The 25,219-nt window shown below is 56.3% G+C and overlaps 9 protein-coding genes across 9 annotated transcripts; 4 read left to right on the top strand and 5 right to left on the bottom strand.

Annotated features, from left to right (window-relative positions):
• Positions 1 to 14: 14 nt before the first annotated feature.
• On the bottom strand, positions 15 to 2,784 carry FA10DRAFT_268453 (hypothetical protein). Its single transcript, XM_025522340.1, has one exon. The coding sequence runs from the start codon at positions 2,728 to 2,730 to the stop codon at positions 220 to 222; it is 2,511 nt and encodes an 836-aa protein (XP_025375446.1). The 5' UTR covers positions 2,731 to 2,784; the 3' UTR covers positions 15 to 219.
• A 131-nt stretch (positions 2,785 to 2,915) lies between these two features.
• FA10DRAFT_268452 (hypothetical protein) lies at positions 2,916 to 7,620 on the top strand. Its single transcript, XM_025522339.1, has 2 exons — positions 2,916 to 3,125; positions 3,191 to 7,620. The coding sequence occupies exons 1-2, from the start codon at positions 2,979 to 2,981 to the stop codon at positions 7,529 to 7,531; spliced, it is 4,488 nt and encodes a 1,495-aa protein (XP_025375445.1). The 5' UTR covers positions 2,916 to 2,978; the 3' UTR covers positions 7,532 to 7,620.
• Positions 7,551 to 9,881, bottom strand: FA10DRAFT_268451 (hypothetical protein). The gene has a single exon (XM_025522338.1). It carries the CDS (start codon positions 9,799 to 9,801, stop codon positions 7,612 to 7,614), a length of 2,190 nt encoding a protein of 729 aa, XP_025375444.1. The 5' UTR covers positions 9,802 to 9,881; the 3' UTR covers positions 7,551 to 7,611.
• A 424-nt stretch (positions 9,882 to 10,305) lies between these two features.
• On the top strand, positions 10,306 to 14,029 carry FA10DRAFT_268450 (ATP-NAD kinase). The gene is made up of 4 exons (XM_025522337.1): positions 10,306 to 11,158; positions 11,226 to 11,623; positions 11,686 to 12,375; positions 12,441 to 14,029. The coding sequence occupies exons 1-4, from the start codon at positions 10,549 to 10,551 to the stop codon at positions 13,872 to 13,874; spliced, it is 3,132 nt and encodes a 1,043-aa protein (XP_025375443.1). The 5' UTR covers positions 10,306 to 10,548; the 3' UTR covers positions 13,875 to 14,029.
• Positions 13,978 to 14,574, bottom strand: FA10DRAFT_303228 (hypothetical protein; the record flags this gene model as incomplete). The annotated part of the gene is made up of 1 exon (XM_025525215.1): positions 13,978 to 14,574. One exon carries the CDS (start codon positions 14,572 to 14,574, stop codon positions 13,978 to 13,980), a length of 597 nt encoding a protein of 198 aa, XP_025375442.1.
• A 123-nt stretch (positions 14,575 to 14,697) lies between these two features.
• FA10DRAFT_303227 (LON-domain-containing protein) lies at positions 14,698 to 17,750 on the bottom strand. Its single transcript, XM_025525214.1, has 3 exons — positions 17,513 to 17,750; positions 15,605 to 17,441; positions 14,698 to 15,543 (listed from the first exon to the last, which is right to left on the bottom strand). Exons 1-3 carry the CDS (start codon positions 17,565 to 17,567, stop codon positions 14,877 to 14,879), a joined length of 2,559 nt encoding a protein of 852 aa, XP_025375441.1. The 5' UTR covers positions 17,568 to 17,750; the 3' UTR covers positions 14,698 to 14,876.
• Positions 17,751 to 18,208: 458 nt separating this feature from the next.
• On the top strand, positions 18,209 to 19,294 carry FA10DRAFT_268448 (ribosomal protein L13e). The gene is made up of 2 exons (XM_025522336.1): positions 18,209 to 18,282; positions 18,624 to 19,294. Exons 1-2 carry the CDS (start codon positions 18,235 to 18,237, stop codon positions 19,203 to 19,205), a joined length of 630 nt encoding a protein of 209 aa, XP_025375440.1. The 5' UTR covers positions 18,209 to 18,234; the 3' UTR covers positions 19,206 to 19,294.
• A 2,265-nt stretch (positions 19,295 to 21,559) lies between these two features.
• Positions 21,560 to 23,116, top strand: FA10DRAFT_268446 (hypothetical protein). Its single transcript, XM_025522335.1, has one exon. The coding sequence runs from the start codon at positions 21,859 to 21,861 to the stop codon at positions 23,047 to 23,049; it is 1,191 nt and encodes a 396-aa protein (XP_025375439.1). The 5' UTR covers positions 21,560 to 21,858; the 3' UTR covers positions 23,050 to 23,116.
• A 203-nt stretch (positions 23,117 to 23,319) lies between these two features.
• On the bottom strand, positions 23,320 to 25,099 carry FA10DRAFT_233075 (PLP-dependent transferase; the record flags this gene model as incomplete). Its single annotated transcript, XM_025518933.1, has 4 exons — positions 23,320 to 23,839; positions 23,907 to 24,565; positions 24,633 to 24,709; positions 24,769 to 25,099. 4 exons carry the CDS (start codon positions 25,097 to 25,099, stop codon positions 23,320 to 23,322), a joined length of 1,587 nt encoding a protein of 528 aa, XP_025375438.1.
• Between the last annotated feature and the right edge of the window lie 120 nt (positions 25,100 to 25,219).

Below are 25,219 nucleotides of genomic sequence, written 5' to 3'. Positions count from 1 at the left end.
CGTACTTCACCCCGGCAACAATCCTTGCTTTCAGTTCCTCTTTCAAAAAATTACCCCTCCTGTGGGTCGACCGCTGCAGGATGATAAACTGCTGTAACCCAGCCGCCATATCCGTTTTGTTTCGCATCCAATTCCAACACAGATAGATTGCTTCGAGAACATGGGAAATGAGTGGTTTGCTTGCTCACAAAGAAAGACACAATTAGTGCCTTTGAGCCTCTAATCGACGTCCATCGATTGAGGTTGCAGAGAAGTAAATTCTCCCTCATCCTTGACTGTTGCTGCTTCTGCTGCACCGCTTTCTTGGGGATCTTGTTCAACGAGTTCCATCGCGACAGCAGGACTATTGACCCCGTCATCCTCTTGTTTGACCATCGGCATCTCTACTGGAGACAATACTGTTGGGGGAGTTGATGTCGATATTGAGGCATCCAACGCTGCCGTCGGAGAAGGAAGCGGGGGCGGGGTTCCGGTGATTCCAGTCGGCCGACTCGTATGACTTCCATTGAGGGGGACGCTCGGCGTTGCGCTTCGGCTGTTCCTTGCACTCGCACTTCCCCTCGCGCTACTGCCATTACTGCTCCCCCTTCGTCCTCCATTGACCTGCGCCTTGCGTTTCTTCTTGCCATTGGTCTGTGCCGCAGCCGCTTTTACCTCGTCTCCAGCTTCGCCGCCCTCTTCCTCCTCCTCTTCCCCACTACTGCCGCCGCTGCTGTCCCCGCTCTCGCTCTCGCTGCTCTCGGACTTGCCACCCCTGGCATCCTTGGACGCCTGGTACCGCGCTGCGGCCCTGGCCTCGTCCTCGATGTCGTACCGCCACATTTCCTCCATGAATTCGTCATAGCGCTCCGCCAGCGGTCTCCAGTTGCTTGGGGCGCCTCCGGAACTCTCACCGTCGAGGGCGCGTTCGATGTCGTCGGGCGGGCAAAAGGCAAAGTCTTCGCGCCTGCTCACGACGCGGGCACGGGCGCCTCCGAAGAGGCTCACAAAGGGAAAGTAGCCCATTGCGCCGTCGTCAAACGCGTTCTCGCGGCTCTTGACAATGGAAGCCAGCGAGGAGCTCGAAGTGATGACCGTTCCGCTCCCTTCGTCGAGGTCAGCAAGCGAGAGCGAGGTTGTGTTGCCGCTCGCAGCGCCACTGCCACCCGCTCGTTGCTGCTTGTCCGCTGCGGCTCTTCGCAGCGGTCTGAAGTCGAGCAGATCCCGAAAAGCAATCCCTTGAGGCTCGCCATTGATAAAGAAGCCAATCTTGGACTCTGAGCCCAAGGTCGGCAGTGGCCTGAGCGCAGCTTCTGCCTTTTTGCCATTGCCATTGGAAGGCGCCTCTTTGGGACCTCCAGGTCCATTTGCACCGCCCTTTCGCTTCTTGGCAGAGGATCCAGTCGTACCTGCTCCATTTGCACTACTTTTACCTCCGCTTCCGGAGCCTGGCTGGTCGACACCGCCCTTGATGCCCTTTCCATGGCCGCCTGGACCGGCTTTCCCGTCGGAAAGAGGAGCATGGAGGCAGCTTGCCACGGCTCCGGAGCTTCCCGTCGAGAGGGCAGCGACGACGTCCTTGTCGCCTCGCCGACTTCTCTCCATCAAGGCCTCCATTTCCTTTGATTGCGCGTACTCGAGACTCTCAAAGTACAGCTGCGACTTGTAGCGGATCGGCAGCCGCTTTCTTCGGATCCTCGCCGGGTCCAGCGGGTCGACGTCTACCTTGTCGGCGTTCGCATCAGGGCTGGGGATGGAGATGTACATGCCAACGACATCGCCCGGACCAAAGCGGCAACCATAGGACTGAGGACGAGAGAGAAAGACCTTGTCGCCGTTGGTGTCTCTCAGGCCGTACGAGTAGCCGTCAAAGCCAACGGGCGCATTGAGAGGTGCTTCTCTTCTCCCCCAGCCTAGGCGCACATGTGGGCCGTCGGACATTGGTCGGCGTGGAGCGGCTCCGGCCGTTGCTATCGGGGTCTGGCCGTGATGATGAGTGATTCCAGCGGCTGGAAGTGAGCCCTCGTCATGATTGTGGTGGTGATTGTGGTGGTTGTCCGGATGGGACAGGGCGGCAGCATGGTTCATTGTCTCTGGCTCGAGAATGTGCACCTCGACATACCACGAGCCTTGCCTCACTGGGACGTTTGTCCTGGCACTTCGGAAGCCTCGGTCTGATGAGACGATGGCAGCGTCGTTTGAGATGTGTGTGTAGGGACTCCGATCGGTCCAGCTCCAATGAATGCCCCTAGGGGATGTTTCCAAAGTGCGATACACGCTGTGAGGAAGCGAGGCGGAGCAGGGACCAGCCGCAACATAGCGCCAGCCATTTCGATTCAGAGGGTAATTGATCGTGTCGAAGAGCGAGAGACATCCAGGGACCGCAACCAAGGTAGGAAGAGGCGCTATGTCTTCGGCATCGCCCAGCAGGGGTTGGGGTCCACGATAGCGCTTCGGCACAGTGTGATGCGACTTGGGCTGCGCAGGCGCAGGCGTCGGCGGAGTCGACAGTCTCGGTCCTCGTGACCCGCTCCGTTCTCTCCCATCGTCGTCGTAGTAGTGCAGTGGGCCCGGGGTCGGCGTGGGGCTCAGTGAAGACGGCAACTGCGAGGGCGAACCTGGTGGAGGAGAGGAGCTGCCATTAGCGCCATCCTCGAGAAGGTGCGGCGCCGTCCGGGCAATGTACGCCCGCTGCGCATCCACCCGGACGTCCTGGCTCAGCTTGCGCTTCGCCGGCACCGTCGGGTCCATCCTCTTTCTCTCTACCACTAGATCGGAGTCGACGCCGGCAGCAGCATGCGCATGTGAAGCTGCTCCAAACGGCGCCTGCGTGGGCTTGACATTTTTCTCTTCTCCGACGTGCACGCGACCGGCGCGCGCCAGTCCAAACCAGAAAAATAAAAATAAAATAGAGGAACAAAAGTTGTGCGACGCGAAGAAGGTCTTCCTTCCATGGCCCAGCGGCGGTAGGAGACCTTCGTCTACCCCCTCCAAGAGCCATGTCGGCTCCGGCGACGCCCAAGCAAGGCGAGAAGCGGCCGTCGCAGCCCTCGCTTCCGGCAACTGCTGGTCCGTTGATTTCCTTGAGCTTCATCGACGCCCCTACTCAGCGCGTGTATGCGGCGAGCATCTTCGTCGCCTTGCAGGTGCGTCCCCTCCTCCCCGCTTTTGCGCATGTTCTTCAACACTTGACTGACCTGATCCGTCACAGACGTACAAGGTCGTCCAATTGCTCAGCTTCATCTTCTCGCCCTCGCTTTTCTCGTTGCTGGGCACCTTTGTCCTCATCGATCTCGCCTTCGTCGCGGTTGTATCGAGGTTGAGGATCCCGAGGCTGGACCTCTCGAGGGCGAAGTGGACCATCGTCTTCGGTCTCTTGGCGTCCACGGACTGGATCGTGCTCGGAGGATGGCGAGTTCTGCTTTCCAGCCTGACTTATGTCCCGCTCCTGGGATGGCTGGGCGGCGCGCTCCTGGGGTCTTGGAGCGATGCCTTCAACCGCCAAGTCGCCATCAGCGAGCATCGAGTCAGCATCCGTGACCTCATTCGCCCCACCAGCCACATCTTTGGGCAGCACACCATTCATATCCTGCCTTACAGCACTGCCACGCTGTCGCCCGCCTATCTATCCGTGCAGTCTGCCGATGGCGGAGCGTCTGACGGCAAGGGCAAGCTGGCTTCTTCTTCTTCTTCTTCTTCGTCCTCCTCTTCGACAAGGTCCTCGCCGCTCTCTTCGTGCTTTTGCCTGGACCCCAGTAATCCAAAAGCAGAGCTGTCGATTCCTCTTGTCTTCAACAACACCGAGCCCCAGTTTGTCTCGTACAGCGTCACTCCCTTCGACGGGAGCGCCCCCCTGGTCTTCAACGTCACTATCCCTCGTGGTGCCCTTACCAGGCTTGGGGAGGCCAACAAGGAGTGGCAGCGTGCAAGAGGAGAGGACGAGCTGGATCTTGAGTTGGATGATCTGGATGATTATCAGCAAGCATCGAGTGGCGGAGGCGCCGGTAATCGCGGCTCGGAGCTGGTCAGAAGGGACAAGCACCACCAGCAGCAGCAGCAGCAGCAACAGCAGCAGCATCAGCAGCAACCACATGCGAAGGCTGGCGCCACCAACGAGGCCACCCTTTTCCACCTGCCCATCAAAAATGTGGGCCGTGTACGGCTCGAGCGTGTCTTGGACAAGAACCGCTTCGATGCGCGCTTGTCCAAGTCCGAGATCATGATTGTCGAGTGTCCGAGCGCCGCTTTCATCGACGGCACTCGAGCTGCAAGTGCACCCAAGGGTCGAAAGACCGACATGTGTCCAGGCGACGAAGCCTCCCTCGACGTGCGAGTGCGAGGATTGGCGCCTCTCAGACTTCACTACACACGTCAATCGTCATTACGAAGAGGGAAGGAGCCCTTATCCATCTCGCATATCTCGAGCCATCACCATGCCAGCCCCCTCGTGGCTCCCGAAGGTTCAAGCATTGATGCGGCTCAGCACCTCTCTGTCGCACTCCGCGGCGCGCCAAGCAAAGTGGACCAGAGCTTCTCGTGGGCACAGGCCAGAGATGTCGACTTGCCCCTGACGCTGCAGCTGTCCGGTCCAGGTATCTACGAGTACGAGCTGGAGAGCGTCAGCGATGCTTGTGGCAACTCTTTTGATGCGGTCGCCGCCGCGTCTTCGCCACGCACAAAATTGACGCCTCAGAGCCGAAGTAGAACGGTCGAGGTGCACCCACGACCCAGTGTGCAGTTGCGAGGCTGCACAAGCGCGGATCCGATCAAGCTACTCAAGGGCAAGGGCGCAAAGGAGGTCGAGGTGCAGCTCAACGTCAATGATGCTGACGGAGGGCCATGGTCTGCCCAAGTCCGTTTTGATGGCGAGGACGCCGCCTCGTCGTGGCGAAAGAATGTGACAATCAACAGCTCAGATAGCCGAGCCAAGCTCCCTATTGAGAGGCCGGGAACCTACACACTCGAAGGTGTCAACGGTCGCTACTGCGCAGGTGATGTGGGGGCGCCCTGGATTTGCTCAGCCGTCGAAGTGCAGCCTCCGACGGCCATGATCGAATTCGACTCGATTCAGGATCACTGCGCCGGTCCGGTCGGCGTCAAGGCTCTGGCCGTACTTTCAGGTACACCTCCCTTCCGACTGGCCTACACTGTACAGACGAAAGGAAGAGCCCCCGTGGCCCAAGAGAGATACATCGAGAGAACTCGCGACGAGATCGAATTTCGACCGAGCCAAGAGGGAGAGGTCACCTATACCTTCACTGGCCTCTCGGACGCAAATTACCGAGAGCGCATCGCCTTGGATGGACCGAAATTCACCCAGAGTCTTCATCCAATTGCCAAGGCTCGCTTTGCTGGATCCAGCTCCACTGATGGCTCTGGCTCACTTGTGGTGCAGAGCTGCGAGGGGGATCGTGCCCAGGCACAGGTCCTTCTCGAAGGCACAGGACCATTTGAGCTGGTCTACTCGGTGCGCGACAGCAGCATTGCCTCCTCAGGTAAATCGAAAGATAAGACGAGAAAATCGATGGAGCAGCACCGGGTGAAGGACATCCAAACTGACAGGTACCTGCTCGATGTTGAGCTGCCGTCTGCGCTGGCGAGGGAAGGTGGCAGGGCAACGATTTCCCTGGTGAGCATCAAGGATGCCAAGGGCTGCGAGCGAGCTTTGACGACCGACGACCTCAACATCGACGTTCGCCGCACGAGGCCCACAGTGGGTTTCGCTGCAGGTGGGCAACTCGCCACGTCTTCGATCCTCGAAGGCGGCTCCGTCGATGTTCCCATTCGACTGACGGGAGAAGCGCCTTGGAAAGTCAAGTACACTGGGCCTGAAGAGGGTTCCAAAGCCCAAGAGGTCACGGTTCAGAGGCCAGAGGGCATTCTTCGATTCAGCCAGGCGGGCAGCTATAGGATTGTCGGCGTTACGGATCGTCACTGTCCAGGCGAGATCGCCACGGACAAGGCCGCCCACACGGTTTCGGTCCGACCGAGACCTAGCGCCCGCTTCTTACTAGAGTCCATTCCGGGTTTGTCCAACGAAAGTGCCACCCTGGTCCGACCACCGGTCTGTGTGGGGGTTCCTGACGCCGTCGAGGTTGGTTTGGCCGGCCAATTCCCCGTTCGCCTTACATATAGTCATCAGCCGCCCAATGGAAAGTCCAAGCAGTCGGATACCTTCTCTTCGGCTCAGGACGTGGCGACGATCCAGCTCGATACAAGCCGGTGGGGAGAGCACACGTATGAACTCGAGGACATTGGTGACGCCATCTATCGAGAAAGTGCTCGGCTCAAGGGCGGACGAATGCTTAAACAACAAGTCCATCCCCTTCCTCAAGCGAGCTTTTCGAAGGAAAGCCAGAGAGGTGCAGCACATGGGCAAGCCCTAATCAAGAAGGGCAGCGGGTCATCGGCTAATGGGAAGGGGCAGGACAGACCTACCTTCTGCGTTGGCGACACTCTATCACAAAATGGCAAGGGTGATGGAACTAATCAGGACAGGAGGTCATCATCGAAGGGTGGGGAAACATCATCGACCTTGCCCAAGCTCTCGTTGTCCGGAACGCCACCATTTGAGGTGGAAGTGGCCATCTATGACGACGCATCTTCCATCACAGCGCCACGCTTCAAGATCCATAAGGCTGGTCTGAGTGCCTCCGAGGTTGAACTCGGCTCGCTGATGGATCTGGATGCTTTCACCTTCGACCGGACAGGCAGATGGAATGCGGAGGTGGTCCGAGTCAAGGATGGAAACGGGTGTGAATTCTCATACGTGGATCAGGCTGGGTCAACGGCAGCGCCAGGGAAGCAGGAGGAAGAGGACGATGGAATCGTTGCAAGAGCTGGTGGCGCGGTCGGACGGGGCCAGCAACCCTCCCAAGGCGGTGGCTTGGAGATCGATGTCGTGGAGACGGCAAGTATCGTCAGCGTCGGGACGAGGACAGACTATTGCATTGGCGAGTCCGTCGATTACATCCTTCAAGGTAGACCGCCGTGGAGGGTCAACTACCGATTCGACGGACGACAGTCGCAAGCCGTCGTGCGAGATGTTGGCGGACTGTTCTCTCGCGTGGCCGAGCAGGCTGGTGTTCTGGACATCGAAGAGGTCGCACCATTCCAACAGGCGAACTACCGCTGTGGCGTCCGCTTCGAAGAAGGGGAGGAGAGAAGACGTCGATTGCAGAAGGTTGTTCACCCTCTGCCTACGGTCAAGGTGCACGGAGGTATGCACTTTGTCGAAGATCTCCGCGAAGGCAGTCAAGCCGAGATCGTCTTCACGCTCCAAGGCACGCCTCCCTTTGCTTTCACCTACCAAAGGACCCAGCCCGCCGATACGGTGCGCAGGCCACGGGTGCTCGAGACCCACACAGTGACGGGCATCGAGACGGACAGGTACAGTCTCTGGACGAGCAAGGAAGGCACGTGGAGTGTCACTTGGCTGCAGGACAGATGGTGCTCTGTCAGCCTTGACGACGTAGGCAACATGAAGGGCCAAGGCGTCGGCAGCAACGACGACGGAAGCGGTGGCAGACAGAGACGGAGATTGACTCGGTGATCATACTCTGCCTTAATGACACAAATGTAAAAGAACTTCATATTTCATCTAAGTAATGATGGGTCGGTGTATCAGTGTCATCAGCGAATGAGTATGCCGATCGAATCGCACCACTGTCCCGCAGAACAGAAGAGACCAACGATCTCTTGCCCCTGGGGAGCCTCAAGCACCTTTTGGCTTCCTCCTTCGACATTTCCATACCAGCCTGATTGCGCACCAGAGGTCATGATAATGTTGACTGCGTCGATCCAGGCACCGCAGCGGAGCTCGAGCCGCGCGATCGAGTCTGCCGCCTCCCGAATGGCAAATTGACAATTGGGTACCTTGTCATTTTGAGGCGGACCGACGTGAACAGTCGAGCGGGCATTGGTTGACCAATTGTGAAAATGGAAGGTAAACGCATCAAGGGCCGCGCCGACGTAGATGTCGATGCCAATCATGGCAAAGATAGAGGGCTGGAGCTTGCTCGGAAAAATTTGAGTCTGACGGAGCGATCCTCCGTCTTGATTGCCGGCCGCAGCGCCCTTGTAGATCGGCCTGGGATCGTCCGTCTTTTCCGTGACGTGCACCAGCTGCGCGAAGCCCTGGTCGCGGTAGTCGGACAACTTTTCCTGGCGCAGATTCGCACCCACTACATTGAGGCTGACTGTGGGCGAGCGCGGGTCCATGACATCAAAATGAAGCAACTGGCTCAGGTAGTAAGGCGAAATCTGCAGCTTCTTTGGTGAGGCCGTGCCTCCGCCGTTGCTCCTCGTCGCCACTGCCCTACCCACGTACTCGATGTGCGTCTTGTGCGTTTCTCCCACAGAAATTTCGATGGAGGCGATGCCTGATTCGTTGGACAGAGTCGGACCCTGCCCAGTCAGCCCTGGCGTGATGCTCGTCGATGCTGCGTGCGGGCCCCACTGCTCCAGGTCGGCCGGGATGCGGAAGCAGGGGTGATGAAAGGCTCGGACAGCCTGACAGCGATGCAAGTGATTTTTACCAGCGTCGTTGTTTGGTGTGATGGGCTTTGTGCCCTTGCTTGCCGGGGCCCGAGGAGGCTCGCGGGTGCAAAAGGCACGGTTGAACTCGACGTAGCCTCTCGCCATGATTCCGTCTGGCCAATGGGGGTTGTCAAGAGCGTGTCCGACCTCGTGCAACATGGCGCCGCTGCCAATGTTCAGCGTCTGCCATGCTGTCGGGCACTCGTTCAGGTCGTTGACGACGAATTGTGTTTCAGTCTTTGCCTCGTTGGTGAATGCGAATGTGACCTCGTTGAGGTTGGAAGGAGCAGACCAGAGGAAATGACTGCCCATGACACCGTAGGAGAAGTCATCGCGCGTCGCAGCACCCACGGCAGCATGGCCCCGCAATAAGCTCGCTTCGTAGTCCCAGCGAGTGTCGAGAATCAATACGGCCAAGGGAGAGTCGCGGTGAAATGGTGCGGTGCCAGTCTCTACTGCCTCACGGATCGCCTCGCCGGCAAAGACATGCATCGCCCCGCCGTTCTTTGCGTTCTTCTGCTGTTGAGCATTGTCTTTGTCAAGAAATTCGGCGAGGGTGTGCTTCGAACGAAGAAGATGGACGTCCGCAAGCAGCGAGAGTGGACGCTGAGCAGGTGCAATGGTGGTGTCCTCGAGCTGGAAGGCCCTGCGGTCCAGACCGTGCCGTCGCATTTCCTCTGCATGGAAGGCCTGCCACAGATAAACCTGCAGACATAACCGACGCTTGATCTCGTCCAGACCACCTCGTCGGAGCTTTTCACGCGCATGGCCTGGTGGCGCATCAACAAGGGCCCGTGGACCGGCTTCGTCGTGCGGCAGCTCGTATTTGCGACGAGACGAGTTTCCGAGCATCTTCCTCTTGAGACTCTCCATTTTGTTGTTCGAACCGCCGTCGTCAGTAGAGTTGCTCGTGGTCGAATACAATGGAGAATCGCTTGCAGCAAGCATACACAATTGTAGCGGTGGGACGCGCATGTCTCGCTCGTACGTCAATCGTAAGGTCACCTCGGCTTCATCTCTGCCTGACGAGGAGGAACGGAAGCGAACGCGGACCTCATTTTGGCCCAAGACGAGGGGAAGCAGGATCTTGAAGTATCCCGCGTTGACTTCCCATGTCTGCCAAGCAGCGTCCTCAATGGGGTGCAGCCTCGCAGATGGCTCGAGGGACTCGACAGTAAGGTACCCGTCTTCTCCGCCTCCTTCTAGGACACTGCCACTGAGGATGACAAGCCTAGTGTAGACGGTCTCGTTGTTGGCGATGTTGTCGAACCGTACCTCGAACATCTTTTGTTTGCCAATGCACTTGGAGGATGCGACGTAGCCGTGGATGTGACGTGGCCCAGAAGCACTTAGGGGAGGGGGGGGGGGGGGGTTTAGGAGCACATGGGGTGCCTAGGAGCACATGGGGTGTCCAAGAAGCAGATACGTCTAGGGCTGCTTCAGTGGTACGTGCGAAGGGGAGCGCTAAAAAAGCCACTAGAGTGGCTCAATATCAGCGTGGTAGATCCGACGCCATGGAGGCCCGACGATGTAAGCCAGTGTGCACTCAAGTGTGTCACAGTCCTCTTTTCCCATCCCATCGTTTCTATTGTTCAGCTCTGTTTCAAAATGTGTGATGCGAAGTCCAGTCCATAAGGGCCATGCAAGCCAAAGACAAGACAGTGTACAGCACGGTGTTCGCGAAGCTTAGAAAACATCTTGGCCATTTGATCGGAAAATCATCACACGTGTTCGCAAGGAACTCAGTCGCGAATTTTGGTGGAGCGGGCAACGACTCCCCATGCAGATATTACGGAGTAATTGTCCCTCTACACGATCGAGCAGTCACAAGGGCTCGCTGGAGATTGTCCAGGCGCAACATCGAGGCTTCCGGGTCCAGATATCTCTCCAAGATCCGATCCGATCGGGAACGCTGCGGCGACGAAACGGAGAGAAGAGAGAGGCCCGGCCTTTCGCCCCGCGCAACAGGTTCAGAATTGGCCGCTTCAGTAGAGTGCAAGGCAGATCTGAGCAATCAGGAATAGCACCGAGATGACCTCTCCGTCGCAATCGCACATTTCCTCGTCGACGTCATCAGCGTCTCCTTTCTCAAGGCAGCGTCCTACACAAGCTCCTATGCCCGCTCCTGGTAGCAACAGCTTCACACCAGCCTACAATCCATTGTCGAGTCCTTGCTTTGTGCACTCGCACCTCGACAGCGCCGTCTCTGGCTCAGCTCGAAGAGGAGGCTATCACAACGAGGTGCACCTCAATTCGTCTTCTGCCATGACACTAGGAGGTGCAGCTTCGAGCGCCTACTTTGATGGAGAGCATGGTATGCAGTCTCGTCTGGAGGGGCCATCAGATGGACGAGACCTTGCCGATGGGTTGGCAATGAATTCGACACCTGCGACCACGACAGGAAGCAACGGCACAGCAAACCTTCTGCGGCAACGTAATCATCGGCCCGAGCCAAGGCATCGAGGCGCACAAGGCGCAGTCGAGCCCGAGAGCGGAAGCGAAGAGGGTAGCGACGCAAGCACCAGTCGAGACGAGAGCGCATACAGCGAGGGTGATGACGAAGACGAGGACCACGTACGGAGCTTAACCAGGCAGCTCGCAGAGACGGCGGTAGGAGTGAGAGAGATGAGCAAGCAGCTAGGTCAGTAGTCTACCTCTTGTCCCTTCAGGGCACCAAGCACAGACTAAAACGTGAAATGAACAAACAGGACGAGCAAGGGTCAAGTCGACAATCAACACAGTTCTCATTATCACGAAAGCAAGGGACAACCACTTGATCAAGCTAACACGGGAGCTTGCAATCTGGCTCATGGACACGCCAAGGAACGGTCGTGAAACTGGCTTGGTTGTTTATGTCGACTCGCAGCTACGTCAATCAAAGCGCTTTGACGCCGATGGCATTCGCAAAGAGTACCCTCATCTCTTCATCCCGCAATCAGCCCGCTCTTCCCACCACAACCACCATCACAGCCACTCTCCCTCGGCCGACTCATCGAACAGCTCTCGGACAGGTAGCATGTCGCATGGCAGGGACGAAGGGCAGCTCCGATACTGGACGAGCGACATGTGCAGCCGATCGCCCCATCTCTTTGACTTTGTCGTCACTGTGAGTCCTTTTGTTTCCTCTGGTAGAGGCGTATGCACAAGGCTGATAGATGACGATCATAGCTTGGCGGAGATGGAACTGTGCTCTTTTGCTCGTGGCTCTTCCAGCGCATTGTCCCTCCCGTGATGCCATTTGCGCTGGGTTCACTGGGCTTTCTTACCAATTTCGAGTTCAATGCCTACAAAAAAGTCATGAAGTCAGCCCTCGACACTGGAATTCGGGTCAACCTGCGAATGCGCTTCACGGCCACCGTATACCGAGCCACGCTTCCCAGCTCTCAGACGGCCGATCGGAAGAGACGAAGGGCGATCAGGTCCGGCAAGACGGGCGAAATCATCATGCGCAACATCCAGGAGGGAGGTTGGAACAGGATAGAGACGCCGATCCCAGACGGCGAGGATCTGAGGGGCGCATTCACCGAGGGTGGTGCGCAAGAGGCTGATCCTACGTCGGCGAGGTCGGCCAGCGCCGAGCACCCTGCAGGTCATGTTGACGATGTCGGGCTACCTGACTGTGATGCGGAGCCATCTACAGCGGCAAGATCAAAACCGAAGAGCAAGAAGGACAAGGAGGTCATGTGCTTCAGCACCAAACCAGTCGAGACGTTTGAAGTTCTCAACGACCTTGTCGTCGATCGAGGACCGAGTCCTTACGTTTCGCTTCTGGAGGTGTTTGGAGATGAGCATCACATGACAACAGCCCAGGCGGACGGTTTGTGCATTTCAACTCCGACCGGCTCAACAGCCTACTCGGTGAGCTTCTCTTTTCACAATTTTTGGTTGCTGGGAACGCTGACATGAAGCAAACATGGCCTAAGCTCTCTGCTGGTGGCTCCTTGGTGCATCCAGAAATCCCAGCAATCCTCATCACGCCGATTTGCCCGCACACCCTCTCGTTCCGACCGATGTTACTGCCGGACAGCATGGAGCTCCGCATCGCAGTCCCTTACAACTCCCGCAGCACAGCCTGGGCCAGCTTTGATGGACGGGGTCGTGTGGAGCTCAAACAGGGCGACCACATCAAGGTCACCGCATCGCGCTATCCTTTCCCGACGGTCTGCAACGAAAATCAGTCGAATGACTGGTTCGAATCAATCTCCAGGACGCTGAAGTGGAACGAACGTCAACGACAGAAGAGCTTCGTCGTAGTTGAAGAGGGCGAGGACGACGAGACGGATAGAAAAAAGGATAGGGCCAAAAATGCCAGCAAGAAGATCGAGGCAATGCAAAGGGAGAAACGGGAGGCCTTGGAAAAGAGGCCCAAGGATGATGGCTCAGCACAAGTTCAGGACGGAAAGCAGCGCGCCGAGCTGGGTCTTGATGGCGATGACGACGACGAGGTTGACGAGGAGGAAGATGAGGAAGAAGAAGAAGAAGAGACGTTCGACATCGACGACACGAGCGCTGCAGCAACGAGGGCAAGCAGTCCTATGCAGAGAGCCTCATCGTCTGGCAGTCGTCGATCCTCACAGAGCCACGATCCTGGAAACAGCCGCCTGCGGACGTCGTCGAGCCAAGGCGCTTTGCCCAATCTTTCTCGATTGCATCCCTTGACCAGTACGAAGGATCGGGGAACTGAAAAGAGACGAGAATCGCAAAGAAATGAGTCCGAATCTTCCACGCCTTCGTCGGCAGGGACAGGAAAGTTCGTGCCGTACCAGCATGGCGTCATTCAACCTTCGACAGGTCGCTCGATCTTGGATAGCCCTGATCGCTTTGGCCTTCCAGGACCGCCCAATCCTCCGAGAGCTATTAGCGAGCGACATTTGGCCACGGCGGACTTCAGACTCGATGACGAGGACGAGCCTTCCATGCTTCCTCCGCCTGAGCAGCTAGCGAAGAACAATAAATCCTCAGCAGAAGGAGAGAGGCGAATGGATGGGTCAGCCCCTTTCTCTCCTTCCTCGACCAGCATTTCCGTAGCACGAGAGCCTCTCTCAGCCGCCGCTGCAGCGGTCCAGGGCGCTACGGAAGCCCTCAAGGCTCGTCAAGTATCTCCAGCAGAACATACTGGCTCTTCATCGACCCTGTCTCCATCCCAGACAACGACGACGTCGTCAAGAGAGAGGTCGTCGAGCAGCAGGAGAAGGCCCAGAAGCAAGAGCCTGCGACTCAAGAGCAGCGACAATGCAAGCAACGCCGTCAACTTGAACGGCATCGAAGAAAGCGCCACATCCGGCAGCAGTGGCGGGACAGCGCTTGTCGTATACGGCCAGGACGAGAGCGACTCTGACTCGACTGCCGAGGGATGACGCTGAATCTGCCCCTGTTTGGCTTCTCTATCTTCTTAGCATCTCTCTTATCGGCCCAAATGAAAATGCAATTGAGTTGTGCACTTTCTACGGCTCATGCTCGTTACCACAACGCTCGCCTCTCGCTCCTAAGCTCCCTGCTCAAGCGCTTGTTCCATCCCCAGCTCTCCTTTCCGCTCTCGATGTCCTGTTTCTGTTCCTTTGCCCTCCTCACGTTGACATCTTTGAGGGGCGCGACCATCTGAACGAATGTCCTCGAGCAGCCAAACTGTTTCGACAGCGTCGATGGCGTATTCTTGAACGGGTCTTGGGCCCGAAGTTTTTGGATTTGCGAGATCTCGGCCTCGCCGAGCGTCTTTTCCGACCGCTTGCTCGTGGCTTTTAGCGGTGGCGGGAGGACCTCGCTGGGATCCGTTTCGATTGTCGGCAGCGGCGATGCGGTAGAGGAGTCGGCAGATGATACATTGGAGGAGGTGGGCGGCGTTGGTGGTCGACGGACGATGAGCGTCTCGCCTGATGGCAGCGCATGGCGGACGGCGCTAGGGTCGTGGTTGAGCGGGTCCCGAGGTCGACGAGCAGGGACGTTGCGTGAGAGACTCGATGTCGTGGCGAATGTTCTCGACGAGGACGCAATGCATGATGATGTCCCTCGTGAGCAAACAGCTCGGAAGGACGACGATGTTGCAGTCTGCAGCGCCATAGACCAAGTCGTTTGAGTGAGATGATGACAGGAAGAACTTAAGAAAAAGGTCGCGACACAATTCATGAGAAATAAGTCACGTGGTCGAGAAGTCAGACGAAGTGCGCCGTGAATGGATGCAAACCAGCATTCTCTGATATGACATGACTGGGTGTGTATAGATTGATGTTCTGATGCAAAAAGAGGATGTTACATGAGGAAAGAAGTCCGGCATGGCAAATAGCGATACAAAGAGTGAATGAGCGATCCTGTCAAATCATTCAGGTGATAGGAGAGCAGACCAAACTAGTAGTAGACCAAGCTTATTGCACGGTGCAACCGTTATTGAACCACCAACTCTGTCGTAGCTGTTCGATCCAGTGGACAACAATGCGGAGTCGGACCTTAGCACTGCGGATGGGCAGCAGCTTGGCTTTTTCGTGCTCATCGATGGGCATGACGAGGGCCATCCAGTATCCCAGAGCGACAACGTCACTGGGATTAGGCATGGGCCCGTAGGTATGGTTTAGTCGCGTTAGGAGCCAGGGCGCCGAGCCGGATCGTAACGTATCGATAAAGACGGTGCAAGCCTCGATAAGCTGCACAGTCGTACTAGGCTGTATTGCCAAGTTTTCAGGCGAAGCATCGTTAGGGGTGGTGGGCGTTTGGTCGATGATGGACTGGAAGTGTGTAGCAATGTCTCTAAGGTGGTCGGGCAAAGAGGAAAGATTGCAGCGTTCGACAAAAAGCATTTGCTCCAATTCGTTCTCCTCTTCTTCGCTGATATCGGCAATGGGCTCGATGCGTCCAATCGTGTAGCCGTCCAAGCTGCCCCTTTCCAAGACCTTGAAACGATGCGAGCCCACCGTCTCGATCATCGATCGACCATCGGGCAGCATCTGTACTGACTTGATCTCCAGCATCGTACCGAATTGGTACATTCCTGGACACGGCTCAGCCATACTTTGCGAAGGTAGAACCATTCCGAACCTGAGTGCGAAAGCAAATGTCAGTTCCGCCTTGCGTCATCGGCGTAAGAAGTGCGACCCACCTTGGATTGTTACTCTCAAGACATCGTCGGATCATGAGGCGATAGCGCGGCTCAAAGATGTGAAGAATGGTGGGCATCGAAGGAAAACCTAAGGTGCAAACGAAGAGAGGAGTCGACAAAAGGGCTTCGCGCTGTTCCCTTTCCACAGCTTCTTTGCGACTGATATAAAGCGAGTTGAATCCCCAGCTGTCGCCGTCGTCGCAGGCCGCGACATCGGCAACTCGAACTCGATCACCACCATCATCGAAGCGCTCTTCTTCAGAGAGCTCAGCAGTGAGGAGATTGACGAGAGCGGAATTGGCAGGATGTTCTTGAAAAAAGGCGAAGTTGGGCAGCACGCTGCGGCATAGAGGACACTTGTCGCTGTGGTCGAGACTGCGAGCGAAGCACGAGCGACAGAAGGTGTGGCCGCACGGCGTCGTCAGGGGCTCGCAAAGGAGGAGATAGCAGAGTTGACACTCAAACACGTCAATGAGGTCCGAGTGAAGCTCGTCTGGCGTGAGCGCTTTTCCTTTAGATATAGTCGCGTCTGTCTCAGTCTTTGCTTCGAGGTTGCTATTAGAGGCGGTGACGGGTGATGTTGACCGGCGCCTTGCCCGTGGACCGTGATCCTCTTCCTCAATAGCTGGTGTGTATTGTCGCGCAAAGGCGCCGCCAATGTCCTCGTCGTCATCTTCCTCTGCCACCCAACCTCTTGCGTCATCAGTATCTTGGGGCCTAACGTACGATCTGCCGCGCAGTCTTCGAAGCGACTCCTCCTCCTCGTCATCAGTGTCCCATGAGGCACGAATGTTGCCAACGGCGCCCGACTCGAGCTCAGCCTCGCTGACACCCATAACCGCGAGGTAGTGGGGGTTGATACTGGTCCGTGCTTCTGATCGTTGGCGTGACGACGAAGGCGATGGCGACGGCGAAGAGGACTCGAAACGACTGGCTGTGTTGCCTCGCCGCCTTGCTCTTTGCTGGGATCTCGCCAGGCTGCGACGGGCCACAGATCGCTGAGATGTTCGATTGGGGCCCAACTGAGAGGGCACCACAGGAGTGTCATCCCCCTCTTCGTCGCTCGGAAAGCCAGAAGAGGGTGGCACTGTCCGAAGACGATCAGGTTCAAGAGGCTGTGTCGCGACGCGGCAGAGGACCTCGACTACTTTGGAGAGCGTAACGTCGAGACGCAGCGCGGGGGCGGAGGTAGGAACAGTCGAGCCGTCGATTGTTGCAACGGCATACTCATTGACCGAGTCGGCCTTTTGCGGCGGAATGACGGTGAGCCGCAAGCTGTCATCTGGTCGCCCAACGACAAAGCCGTCGAAGGGCGTCGACCCCGGTCCGACATCCGGCGCGGCGCCACCGTCCTCAACGTAGGGACAAGGCGAGAGAGCGCTTGGCCCGAATGAAGCCATGTGCCCGGCCCAAACGCCAAGTCCACGTCCAATGGCGCTCCGAGGACAGCCCGCAACACCGCACGGGACGGTGCATGATGCCAGTGGCAAACGAGGCGGTCGGTAGGAGCTCGAGGGCAGCTGAGGAAGACTGGAAAGAGGCGATGCCTTTGTGGCGGCTGCGATGCACGCAAGGCACGAGCTGTGGCCACAAGGAAGCGTCACTGGGTCGTGCATCGTCTTGCGGCACATTGGACATTGGACGACGGCAAGTAGCCTTCGCGCGATTGCACGTCCTCGACGTCGTTGCGAACGGGCAGACGCTGCCTCGAGGGCTAGCGAATGAGCCGGTATAGGGAGACCTGACATTGGAGAGCCTACATCGTCGCTTGCAGACTGTGTGCTTGAGGAGACCGCTTCCTTCCCTGCGGCCCTACTCGTCAGCGTCCTCCGAACCTCTGAAAATATCGAGAAAAGTTAGACAAGGTGTGCAAGCCAGAGGATGTAGAAATGCATGCTTGCAGCTCACCTTCCACGTCCATATTTCTCCGCGACTCTTGGCCAGGGATCGGTACTGAGGCCATTGCTGGCTGTCGTTCCCTCTCTGATCAGTCGAATGAGCAGACAATCGAGATGGTGATGATGGCGGTGGTTACCAGAGCATTTCCTGTCGACGTCGATTACCCAATCAAGTTCGCGGTCCGCCGTTCCGCCAACGCAGTTAGTCACTCCTTTGGCCTGGCGTGTTGATGATCAAGTTAAGGTCATCTCCATACAGAAATCTGAATCATCGTTTCAAATGCTTGCTTAAGCAGAGTTCTAATTTACCTCCCACATTGCTAAGGCGCCGCGATCGGACGTGACAAAATTCCATCGGCAGCAATGACTTACCGACCCGACTCAGAGCAACGTGGTGGCGAGCCATCAGATGTAGCCCTCAGTACTCACTCCTATGTGAGGCTAGTCAGCCGTTGCTCTCGAGTCTAGAGCAGATCAACGAGTCCAGAGCCATGAACAAGTCATGATCACTGCGTTCTGAAGGCCCGCCACCGTGCCTCGCACATGGGTCGAATTCGATCAAAATGTCACGGAAAGTCATACAATGTCATTCATTTTGTATTCGGCCGAAGTTAAGTAAATTTAGACACGTGCGGAACTGCGGTGCAGGCCACTGCTGCTGCAAGCCATTGCTTCGTTTAGAGGAAGCCGAGTTCATCACCATCCGTCACCAGCTGGAGCAGCCCTGTCAAGATGGCTATCCACCACAACAACATCCTCGCCAACCCCCACTTCCGCAAGGTGAGTAACACTATTGCGGCGGAGCTGGTGGATGAGGAGCATGAGCGAGACGGTAGTTGGATCGAGCGCACGAGGGATCTTCGAGGAATAGCTGGTCGAGAAGAGTAGCGAGGGTTTCTTCTGTCATCGTGACACGGGCTAGCCTGTTGTGACGGGAGAGAACAATGCTGTTCGAGGCTACGCAATCTACCGGGCAGCTCTCTCGACAGAGACGCCTTGGAGCTGAGGAGAAACGGGAGTGAAGAAGACACAGGGACGATGCAGATACCTGGATTGCTGCCAGAAATGTGGCACATGGAAAGTAGAGAAGACTGACGCCGGCCATTTTGCACAATTGACAGGACTGGCAGCGTCGGGTCAAGGTCTGGTTCGACCAGCCCGGTGCCAAGAAGCGCAGACGTAATGCCCGAACGGCCAAGGCTGCCGCCCTCGGTGCTCGTCCCGTCAAGTCGCTCCGACCCGCTGTTCGTTGCCCCACCCTCAAGTACAACACCAAGCTCAGGGAGGGCAAGGGATTCTCGCTCGACGAGCTCAAGGCCGCTGGCATTGGCAGGAAGGAGGCGCGCTCTGTTGGTATCCCCGTCGACCACAGGAGGAAGAACCGCTCGGAGGAGGGCTTGAAGCTCAACGCTGAGCGAGTCAAGGCATACCGCGAGCGCCTCATCGTCGTGCCCCGCCACAGCAAGAAGAACAAGGGCAAGAAGCCGGATCTCAAGAACGTTTCGACCGTTCGCGACACAGCTGCTGCTTTCCCCATTCCCGCTGGCGTTGTCGCCGAGGCGCCCCGTGCCATCACGGCCGAGGAGAAGGATGTCGAGGCCTTCCGTACCCTTCGCGACTCGCGCGCTCAGCACCGTCAAGCCGGTGCCGTTGCCGCTCGTCTCAAGAAGAAGGAAGAGGCAGAGGCTGCTGCCAAGAAGTAATCTTCTCTCCCTTCTTCTGTTCTTGTCGCTTACCTTCGCTCACCCGCGAGCAATCACTTGTACTCATGCCAAACCCCCCCGGCGCGCTCATCTCCATGTCTCTTGGGACAGCAAAACTTCTCGCCTCGGTCGAACGACCGAGTCTCATCATGTATACATGACCACTTCTACAATTCTAAACGAAAACGCTACTCGATTGGTGATGCCAGCTAGTTGTTCGTGGGCATTGTCCTTCGGAACGATGCTCAGTCCAACCGTATGGTTCGTAGCCTTGCTGCCCTATGAGGTCGTGCTGAAATTAAGTCATCCCTGCAACCCTGGCCCAATCCTTCAGAGATGTACTGTACTATACGCGCACCCCTGAAGGAGCATCAGGTTTTTGTCTCCTTCGCTCGCGAACAAATGGGCTCTCTGTGTTTGGCTGACTTGCCCGATGCTTTCATCGAATCCCACTGACGTTCTTAGGCGTCCGCCTGATGAGGCTAAGGTGCTTCTTTATCGAATACACATTCATGTTGAGCAGCTTCCAAAAAGTTCGACGCTTGGGATTGGACCTGGAAACAGCGATAGCCCTGACGACCTCGTGTCTTCCCCTTCGGCATTGACATAAACAGCAGCTGCGTTCCTAGCACGAGGTCAGAATGTCAGGTACTAAAACAGCAATCATTTTCATCACCATCGAGTCGGACTGCCTCATCCCTTTGTCTTCCAAGTCGAATCGGAGCGATTGCAATCGAACAGGCAAGAGGTCGGACCGTCGGTGCTTCATTTGACTAGATACTGGACCGGGGCAAGATGATGCCGGCCTCCCATCGGCCACAGCTTGGCCGCTCACCTATATTGGCAGCACGCCGTGACCGAAACCTTGGAACGTGGGCTGAAACGTCTTTCGGCAGCAGAGGACTATGTTCACTCCTCGTGGAATTTCCCTTGTGGATCATGGCCCGCTCCGCGGACACTCCCGATGCAGTCGTCCGCCTTCCCCTTCAACGCCCGCTTCTCGAGATAAGACAGACAGAAAACGTGCCTGGAAGGGGAAGGGGAAGGGCAAGCACCAGGCCTAAAGATCTCCCTTTTAGCGCTGAGGGGAAAAAGGTCCGTCTAGGATTTATAATTAATTGTGACGATGTCGTCTAAGCTAAGGCACACTACCGACGCCCACTTCATCTATCAGACGGGAAATGGAGCCCGACTGCGTAATTAAATTTTTTAATCCTTGCTCACGAGAACCAGTAGTTAGTGGTGCTGCCTGGTTAATGAAGATACTGGTCCGGCTCCTTAGGCCGACAAAATGATGCACTACGACCACTACATTGAGTTGTCCCGTCGCAGCGAGGGTGAAGCGACAAGATATATTATCGTCATTTATAGAGGCCAGATTCGTCTTCTTAAGAAACGAATCTGGCCTCTGAAGAAGAGATTATGGCTTGCCTAGTATCCATGTCTTTCCAAAGCCCGACGTACTATTGTCAGTGTGCTGCCCAAGCCCACACGGAGTGAGTAACCGTCATCGTGCCTGTTATCGATACATTAAAGAGACCTGTGAGTTAGAAGATGTCCGACGCAAGAATGAGAAAGCATTACTGATAAAACACAGCCGTCGCACTAGCAGTAGTAGCTGGTGTAGGAGCTATTATAGTCCTAGTCTAACAACGTACCTGGAGAGCTCCAGACGAGAGCGAAGCTGGAACCTCTGTTAATTTCTGCGCCAACGGGAAATCGAAGCGAAAAGTGAAACTATGAATTTCCGCTCATAAATTATTTATTGTGTCCACTTCCACACAGAAGCTCTCCAGTTGCCGACAGAAGAGGCTAGCGTGGGGATGGGTGGTAACATAGAGCTAGCTGTTTTGGAGTAATGGGAAGTAGGAGCTAGAAATAGTGGCGTAGTAACAACTCTCTGCATTAATATTGGATTCGAGAAGCTAAAGGCACTGGGGCAGAGAATACTTGCCCCAGTGGGATGGCGACATTTTTTTTTGACTGGGGGGCGGTACGATGGGCACGAGCTCGCTAGACGCAGTCGGAGTTTCTGTATTCAGAACGACAGGGACAATGTAGGCAACGGCCGACTTTCGACAGGGCCTGGATAAAACCAACCGGGCGGGCTGCTCCCGCTCAGGTTTCCCTTCTCCTCACAAACCATCTGTCCGCAGGTTCACGCCAACTTTCGCTTCGGCTTCCGCCTCCCCTCACCTCCTTGACCTTTGGTGAGCAGCACAAGTGATAGAAGGAGAAGAGGGTGGCGAGACTGACAATGTATCCGCAAAGCAGCTTAGTCCGCTTGAGTTATACTCGCGAAACGGCCAGGTCTCTCTCCGCCTTCATCTTCCGTCTCTGATACCTCAACTGCCAGCATTCTAGTACGCTTTGAGTTCTTACTCGCGGAAAGAATCAGCTCTCATCGCCGCCTTCTCTCATCACATCAACGCCAAAGCCAAGCCAAGCAGAGGAGAACCTCGCGCCCCTCTTCACCGCCAAATCACCGAACCACTACCTCTCCCTCGGGTATCATCGCGCGCTACCCAGTCGCTGCCTCGATCCCGTCTCTTTCGGTGCACACAATCTCTTACGTCTCAGTCGTCTCAGCCCCCCCTGCTACTGCCACCCGTTTTTTTTTTTTCTTTTTTTTTCTGCTTCGATTTGAACAACAATGTCGCACTCCGAGAACACCCAGCAACCCTACCAGCAGTCCGTCCCGGCCGTAGCTGAAAACATCCCTGCCGTCCCCAAGGTCAAGAAGTCGTCCGGCGGCGGCAACAAGAAAGGCACCTCGGCTGAGCGTCGTGCGACGCATAACGCTGTCGAACGCGCCCGTCGTGAGAGCCTCAACGTGCGCTTCCTGGAGCTAGCTGCCAACCTTCCTGCCACGTCGACGGTGCGCAGGCCCAGCAAGTCCCTTATCGTCAACAAATCGCTCGACTTTGTCGGTCACGCGCTCACCAATGAGACGAGCTACCGTCTTAAAATCGAGGAACTGATGCGTGAGCACCGTGAGCTCCTCGACGAGGTAAACGACTATCGCCGCGAAAAGGGCATCGAGCCTCGCCGCAGCCACATCGACGAGCCCTCGTTCAATGTCCTTCCTGCCCCTTTGGCCGACGCAAAGTTCACGCATAACCGTCGAGCCTCGACGGCGATGGCTCAGGGCATGAGGCTTGGCGGTGACTACGGAAACGAGTACGGTGAAGACGATCTTGCCAGCGGCTACGGTTCCTTCAATGGCTCCGTCGAAGCTTCGTCGCCCCCGGCTGGTGACTACAGCGGCCACAACCAGAACGCCAGTGCCAACTTTGAACAGCACGGCAGCGTCGAGGACAGCCCGGTCTACGGCCACATTCAAGATTATTCGACGTATGGCATGACCCAAGAGCAGGGACGCCGTGCGTCGTACGTCAGTGTGTACTCGGACGACCACTCGGCAACAAGCTACCCTCAGCAACAGCCCACATCTGCGCAGAGCGACGCTGTACACTACGCCAGCAACACCTCGACTGCCTCGTACATGGACCAGCCGGACCCTCGTTACGCGCTGCCGCCCACGGCTGTGCCCCTCTCGTCATCGACTGGAGGAATTAACACAGCTTACGCAACCTCGTCGAGCCGTGGCGTCACCGACTACATGCCGCCCATTACGCCCACCACGGCAGCTGTGTTCAGCAACCTGATGAACAACATAGATGTCTCCCTTCACCAGCAAGGACCTCATCATGGTCATCACGTTAACGACAACGGCCATCACTACCACCGCACAGACGAGTACGCAAGCCCCAGTATGGATAGTCTTCACAGTCAGGCACCTTACACACCCATTACTCCTCACCAGACCTTTCTCGCGGCCTAACTGAAGGACTTTCATCCTTATTCTCTTCGCCCTTCGCGGGAAGGGAGCTGGACTTCTTTCTTCGTGGCCATGGTGACGCTAGTGATAGCGCGTCTAGATTGTCTCGTGTTCCATTTGTGTTGCCGTAGAGTCTCGTACACTTCCTCTTCTCTTCTGTGAGCTTCATTCACAATTGATCAAATCGTTGCACATTAAATTAATGGGCGTGTATGTGTGTATGTGTGGGAATGAATTGTAGGGACGGACCTTATGATGAAGGAGCAGGGGGTATCAAGCAGTGGCCGAACTGTCCTTTCGCAAAGCTTCCCCTGCGTTGATTCGCCTGCAAATCTCGAGAAGAACCCTCGCAGCATATTCGAAGTCGGACACTTCGAGATATACCTCTGCCGAAAACCTCGCCCATATCTTTCCGTCATGAGCGAAGACCATTGTCGCCAGCTTGAACTCATTCATCTGTGTCTCGAAAAAGTAGTTGTGGCCTCCTCTTATCCACATGAGATCGTTCGCCGGATCCCATTCTCGCCCTTTGTCTCTTCCTTCCCCAGAAGAGGTAGGCGGGAAAACTATGGGAAGACGAACGTTGACCATGGCCGCCGTCAGCTGGTTGCCGGGAACGTCCATGACGCTTGTACCCAAAATTCGGGACGCTGCGATTCCGCCCTGGATGGCCAACTCTCGCTTATACGCCATTATCCTCTCTTCTCCTCCGAGCATCTGCCGGAAATCGAGGGCAGCGGACACAGTCATGAAAGACGAATTGTCAATCGTTCCAGGAGTGGCCCACTGCGCCCTGTGGTGAAGCAAGAGTCAGGGAGCGAATGCTTTTAGTGAAAGAAACGACAGCATCTTCGACGTACCACCAGGTGTTGGACTCTGGAGATGGATCGCTCTCGTAATCCCAACCAATGGGCAAACTAGCCCTTTGAATACCCTTGTTGCGTTTTGCGGTGTAAAAGACCGCGCAACCCCTATGAGCATAGAACCACTTGTGGCAATTGCTGACGAAAAAGTCTGGGTCCACCGTCGAAAGATCGATGGGAATCTGGCCAATGCCATGCGCACCGTCAACGAGGGAGAGAATCTGTTTGTCGCGCAAGTGCTTGACCATCTGCTCCCATGGCATCTTTGCGCCAGGAACAGAGCATATCGTATCAACGACCCCAACTCTGATCCGCTTCCCTTGAGATTGCGCCTCGTTAATGGTGCGACCGAAGCTTTTCATAATTTCATCGTGGGTACTGGGCAGCCTGACGGGGACGGCCACCTTGTGAAGCTCCACTCCGCGCTTTTTTTCTGTGTCGATCAGGTATTGGATGTTGCGTTCCACAGCTCCGTAGCCTGTCGAAAGATACAGAATTGCGTCTCCCGTCGAATACACGATGTCTCGCAGAACAGCATTGGTGCCCGTTGAGGCATTGGAAATCATGGCGACATCAGCCGCGTCGCAATTGAGGAGCTTGGCGACCTTTGAGCACGAGTCCAAGAGCAGTTCCTTCATCATCGTTCTTCGAAAGAGCTGTAGCATCTTGCTGGTTAGCACTCTACAATGGGCAAATTGCGACATGGTGAATGACCATGCTCACATCCGGGCTCTCCTCCTGCCGATCTTGTAGAAGCTTATACGTGTCGCAAACTGGCTTCGGACAATGCCCGTATGAGCCTGTCCAGACGTAATGAGGCAATGCTGAAGGGATAAAAGAAAGGCAAAATAAGACTCACCATTGTTCAATGATGTGAAGTCCTTCTTCATTGGCCAATACTTGGCAGCCGCATGGCCTAGCTTAGGAAGCCCATACTCGCCCCAGGTTGCTTCTCCCAGGGCGCTGCTGCTCAAATTCTTCTGTCCTCTGCCTGATTCCTGAGATTCCGTTCCTTCCGATTTGGCCTTCGGAGAAGATGTGTGTTGGCTGTCAGATGACTGACCGAGAATGGGCGATGCTGTCTGTGACGACGTTGCCCACGGATTATCTCCAGTCGTCCTGAGGCTTGAAACGGCACCTGGCAAGGCACCAACGACGGGATCGGCCCAGGGATCAGCCCCGGCACTCATACTTTGCGGTGGTGTGTTTGCGGGAAGAATAGATGGCTCGACACCAGCCCCATCCGTGGCCAGAGCTGAGCTGTCGTTTGAGTCCTTGCCATCCTGCTCCTCTTTGTCTTCGGGTGCTTT

Source organism: Acaromyces ingoldii, assembly GCF_003144295.1.
Source record: "Acaromyces ingoldii strain MCA 4198 unplaced genomic scaffold FA10scaffold_5, whole genome shotgun sequence".
NCBI classification, from domain to species: Eukaryota; Fungi; Basidiomycota; class Exobasidiomycetes; order Exobasidiales; family Cryptobasidiaceae; genus Acaromyces; species Acaromyces ingoldii.
This window is presented reverse-complemented; position numbering and strand designations above follow the sequence as displayed.

Coding starts and splice junctions, on each gene's coding strand:
- FA10DRAFT_303227 (XM_025525214.1), bottom strand. CDS start 17,567: ATGGCCTCAGTACCGATCCCTGGCCAAGAGTCGCGGAGAAATATGGAC. Junction 17,442..17,512: donor GAGAAATATGGACGTGGAAG/GTGAGCTGCAAG, acceptor CGATATTTTCAG/AGGTTCGGAGGACGCTGACG. Junction 15,544..15,604: donor CTTGAGAGTAACAATCCAAG/GTGGGTCGCACT, acceptor TTTCGCACTCAG/GTTCGGAATGGTTCTACCTT.
- FA10DRAFT_268448 (XM_025522336.1), top strand. CDS start 18,235: ATGGCTATCCACCACAACAACATCCTCGCCAACCCCCACTTCCGCAAG. Junction 18,283..18,623: donor CCAACCCCCACTTCCGCAAG/GTGAGTAACACT, acceptor CACAATTGACAG/GACTGGCAGCGTCGGGTCAA.
- FA10DRAFT_268453 (XM_025522340.1), bottom strand. CDS start 2,730: ATGGACCCGACGGTGCCGGCGAAGCGCAAGCTGAGCCAGGACGTCCGG.
- FA10DRAFT_268450 (XM_025522337.1), top strand. CDS start 10,549: ATGACCTCTCCGTCGCAATCGCACATTTCCTCGTCGACGTCATCAGCG. Junction 11,624..11,685: donor TCTTTGACTTTGTCGTCACT/GTGAGTCCTTTT, acceptor TGACGATCATAG/CTTGGCGGAGATGGAACTGT. Junction 12,376..12,440: donor CCGGCTCAACAGCCTACTCG/GTGAGCTTCTCT, acceptor ACATGGCCTAAG/CTCTCTGCTGGTGGCTCCTT.
- FA10DRAFT_268451 (XM_025522338.1), bottom strand. CDS start 9,801: ATGTTCGAGGTACGGTTCGACAACATCGCCAACAACGAGACCGTCTAC.
- FA10DRAFT_268452 (XM_025522339.1), top strand. CDS start 2,979: ATGTCGGCTCCGGCGACGCCCAAGCAAGGCGAGAAGCGGCCGTCGCAG. Junction 3,126..3,190: donor GCATCTTCGTCGCCTTGCAG/GTGCGTCCCCTC, acceptor GATCCGTCACAG/ACGTACAAGGTCGTCCAATT.
- FA10DRAFT_268446 (XM_025522335.1), top strand. CDS start 21,859: ATGTCGCACTCCGAGAACACCCAGCAACCCTACCAGCAGTCCGTCCCG.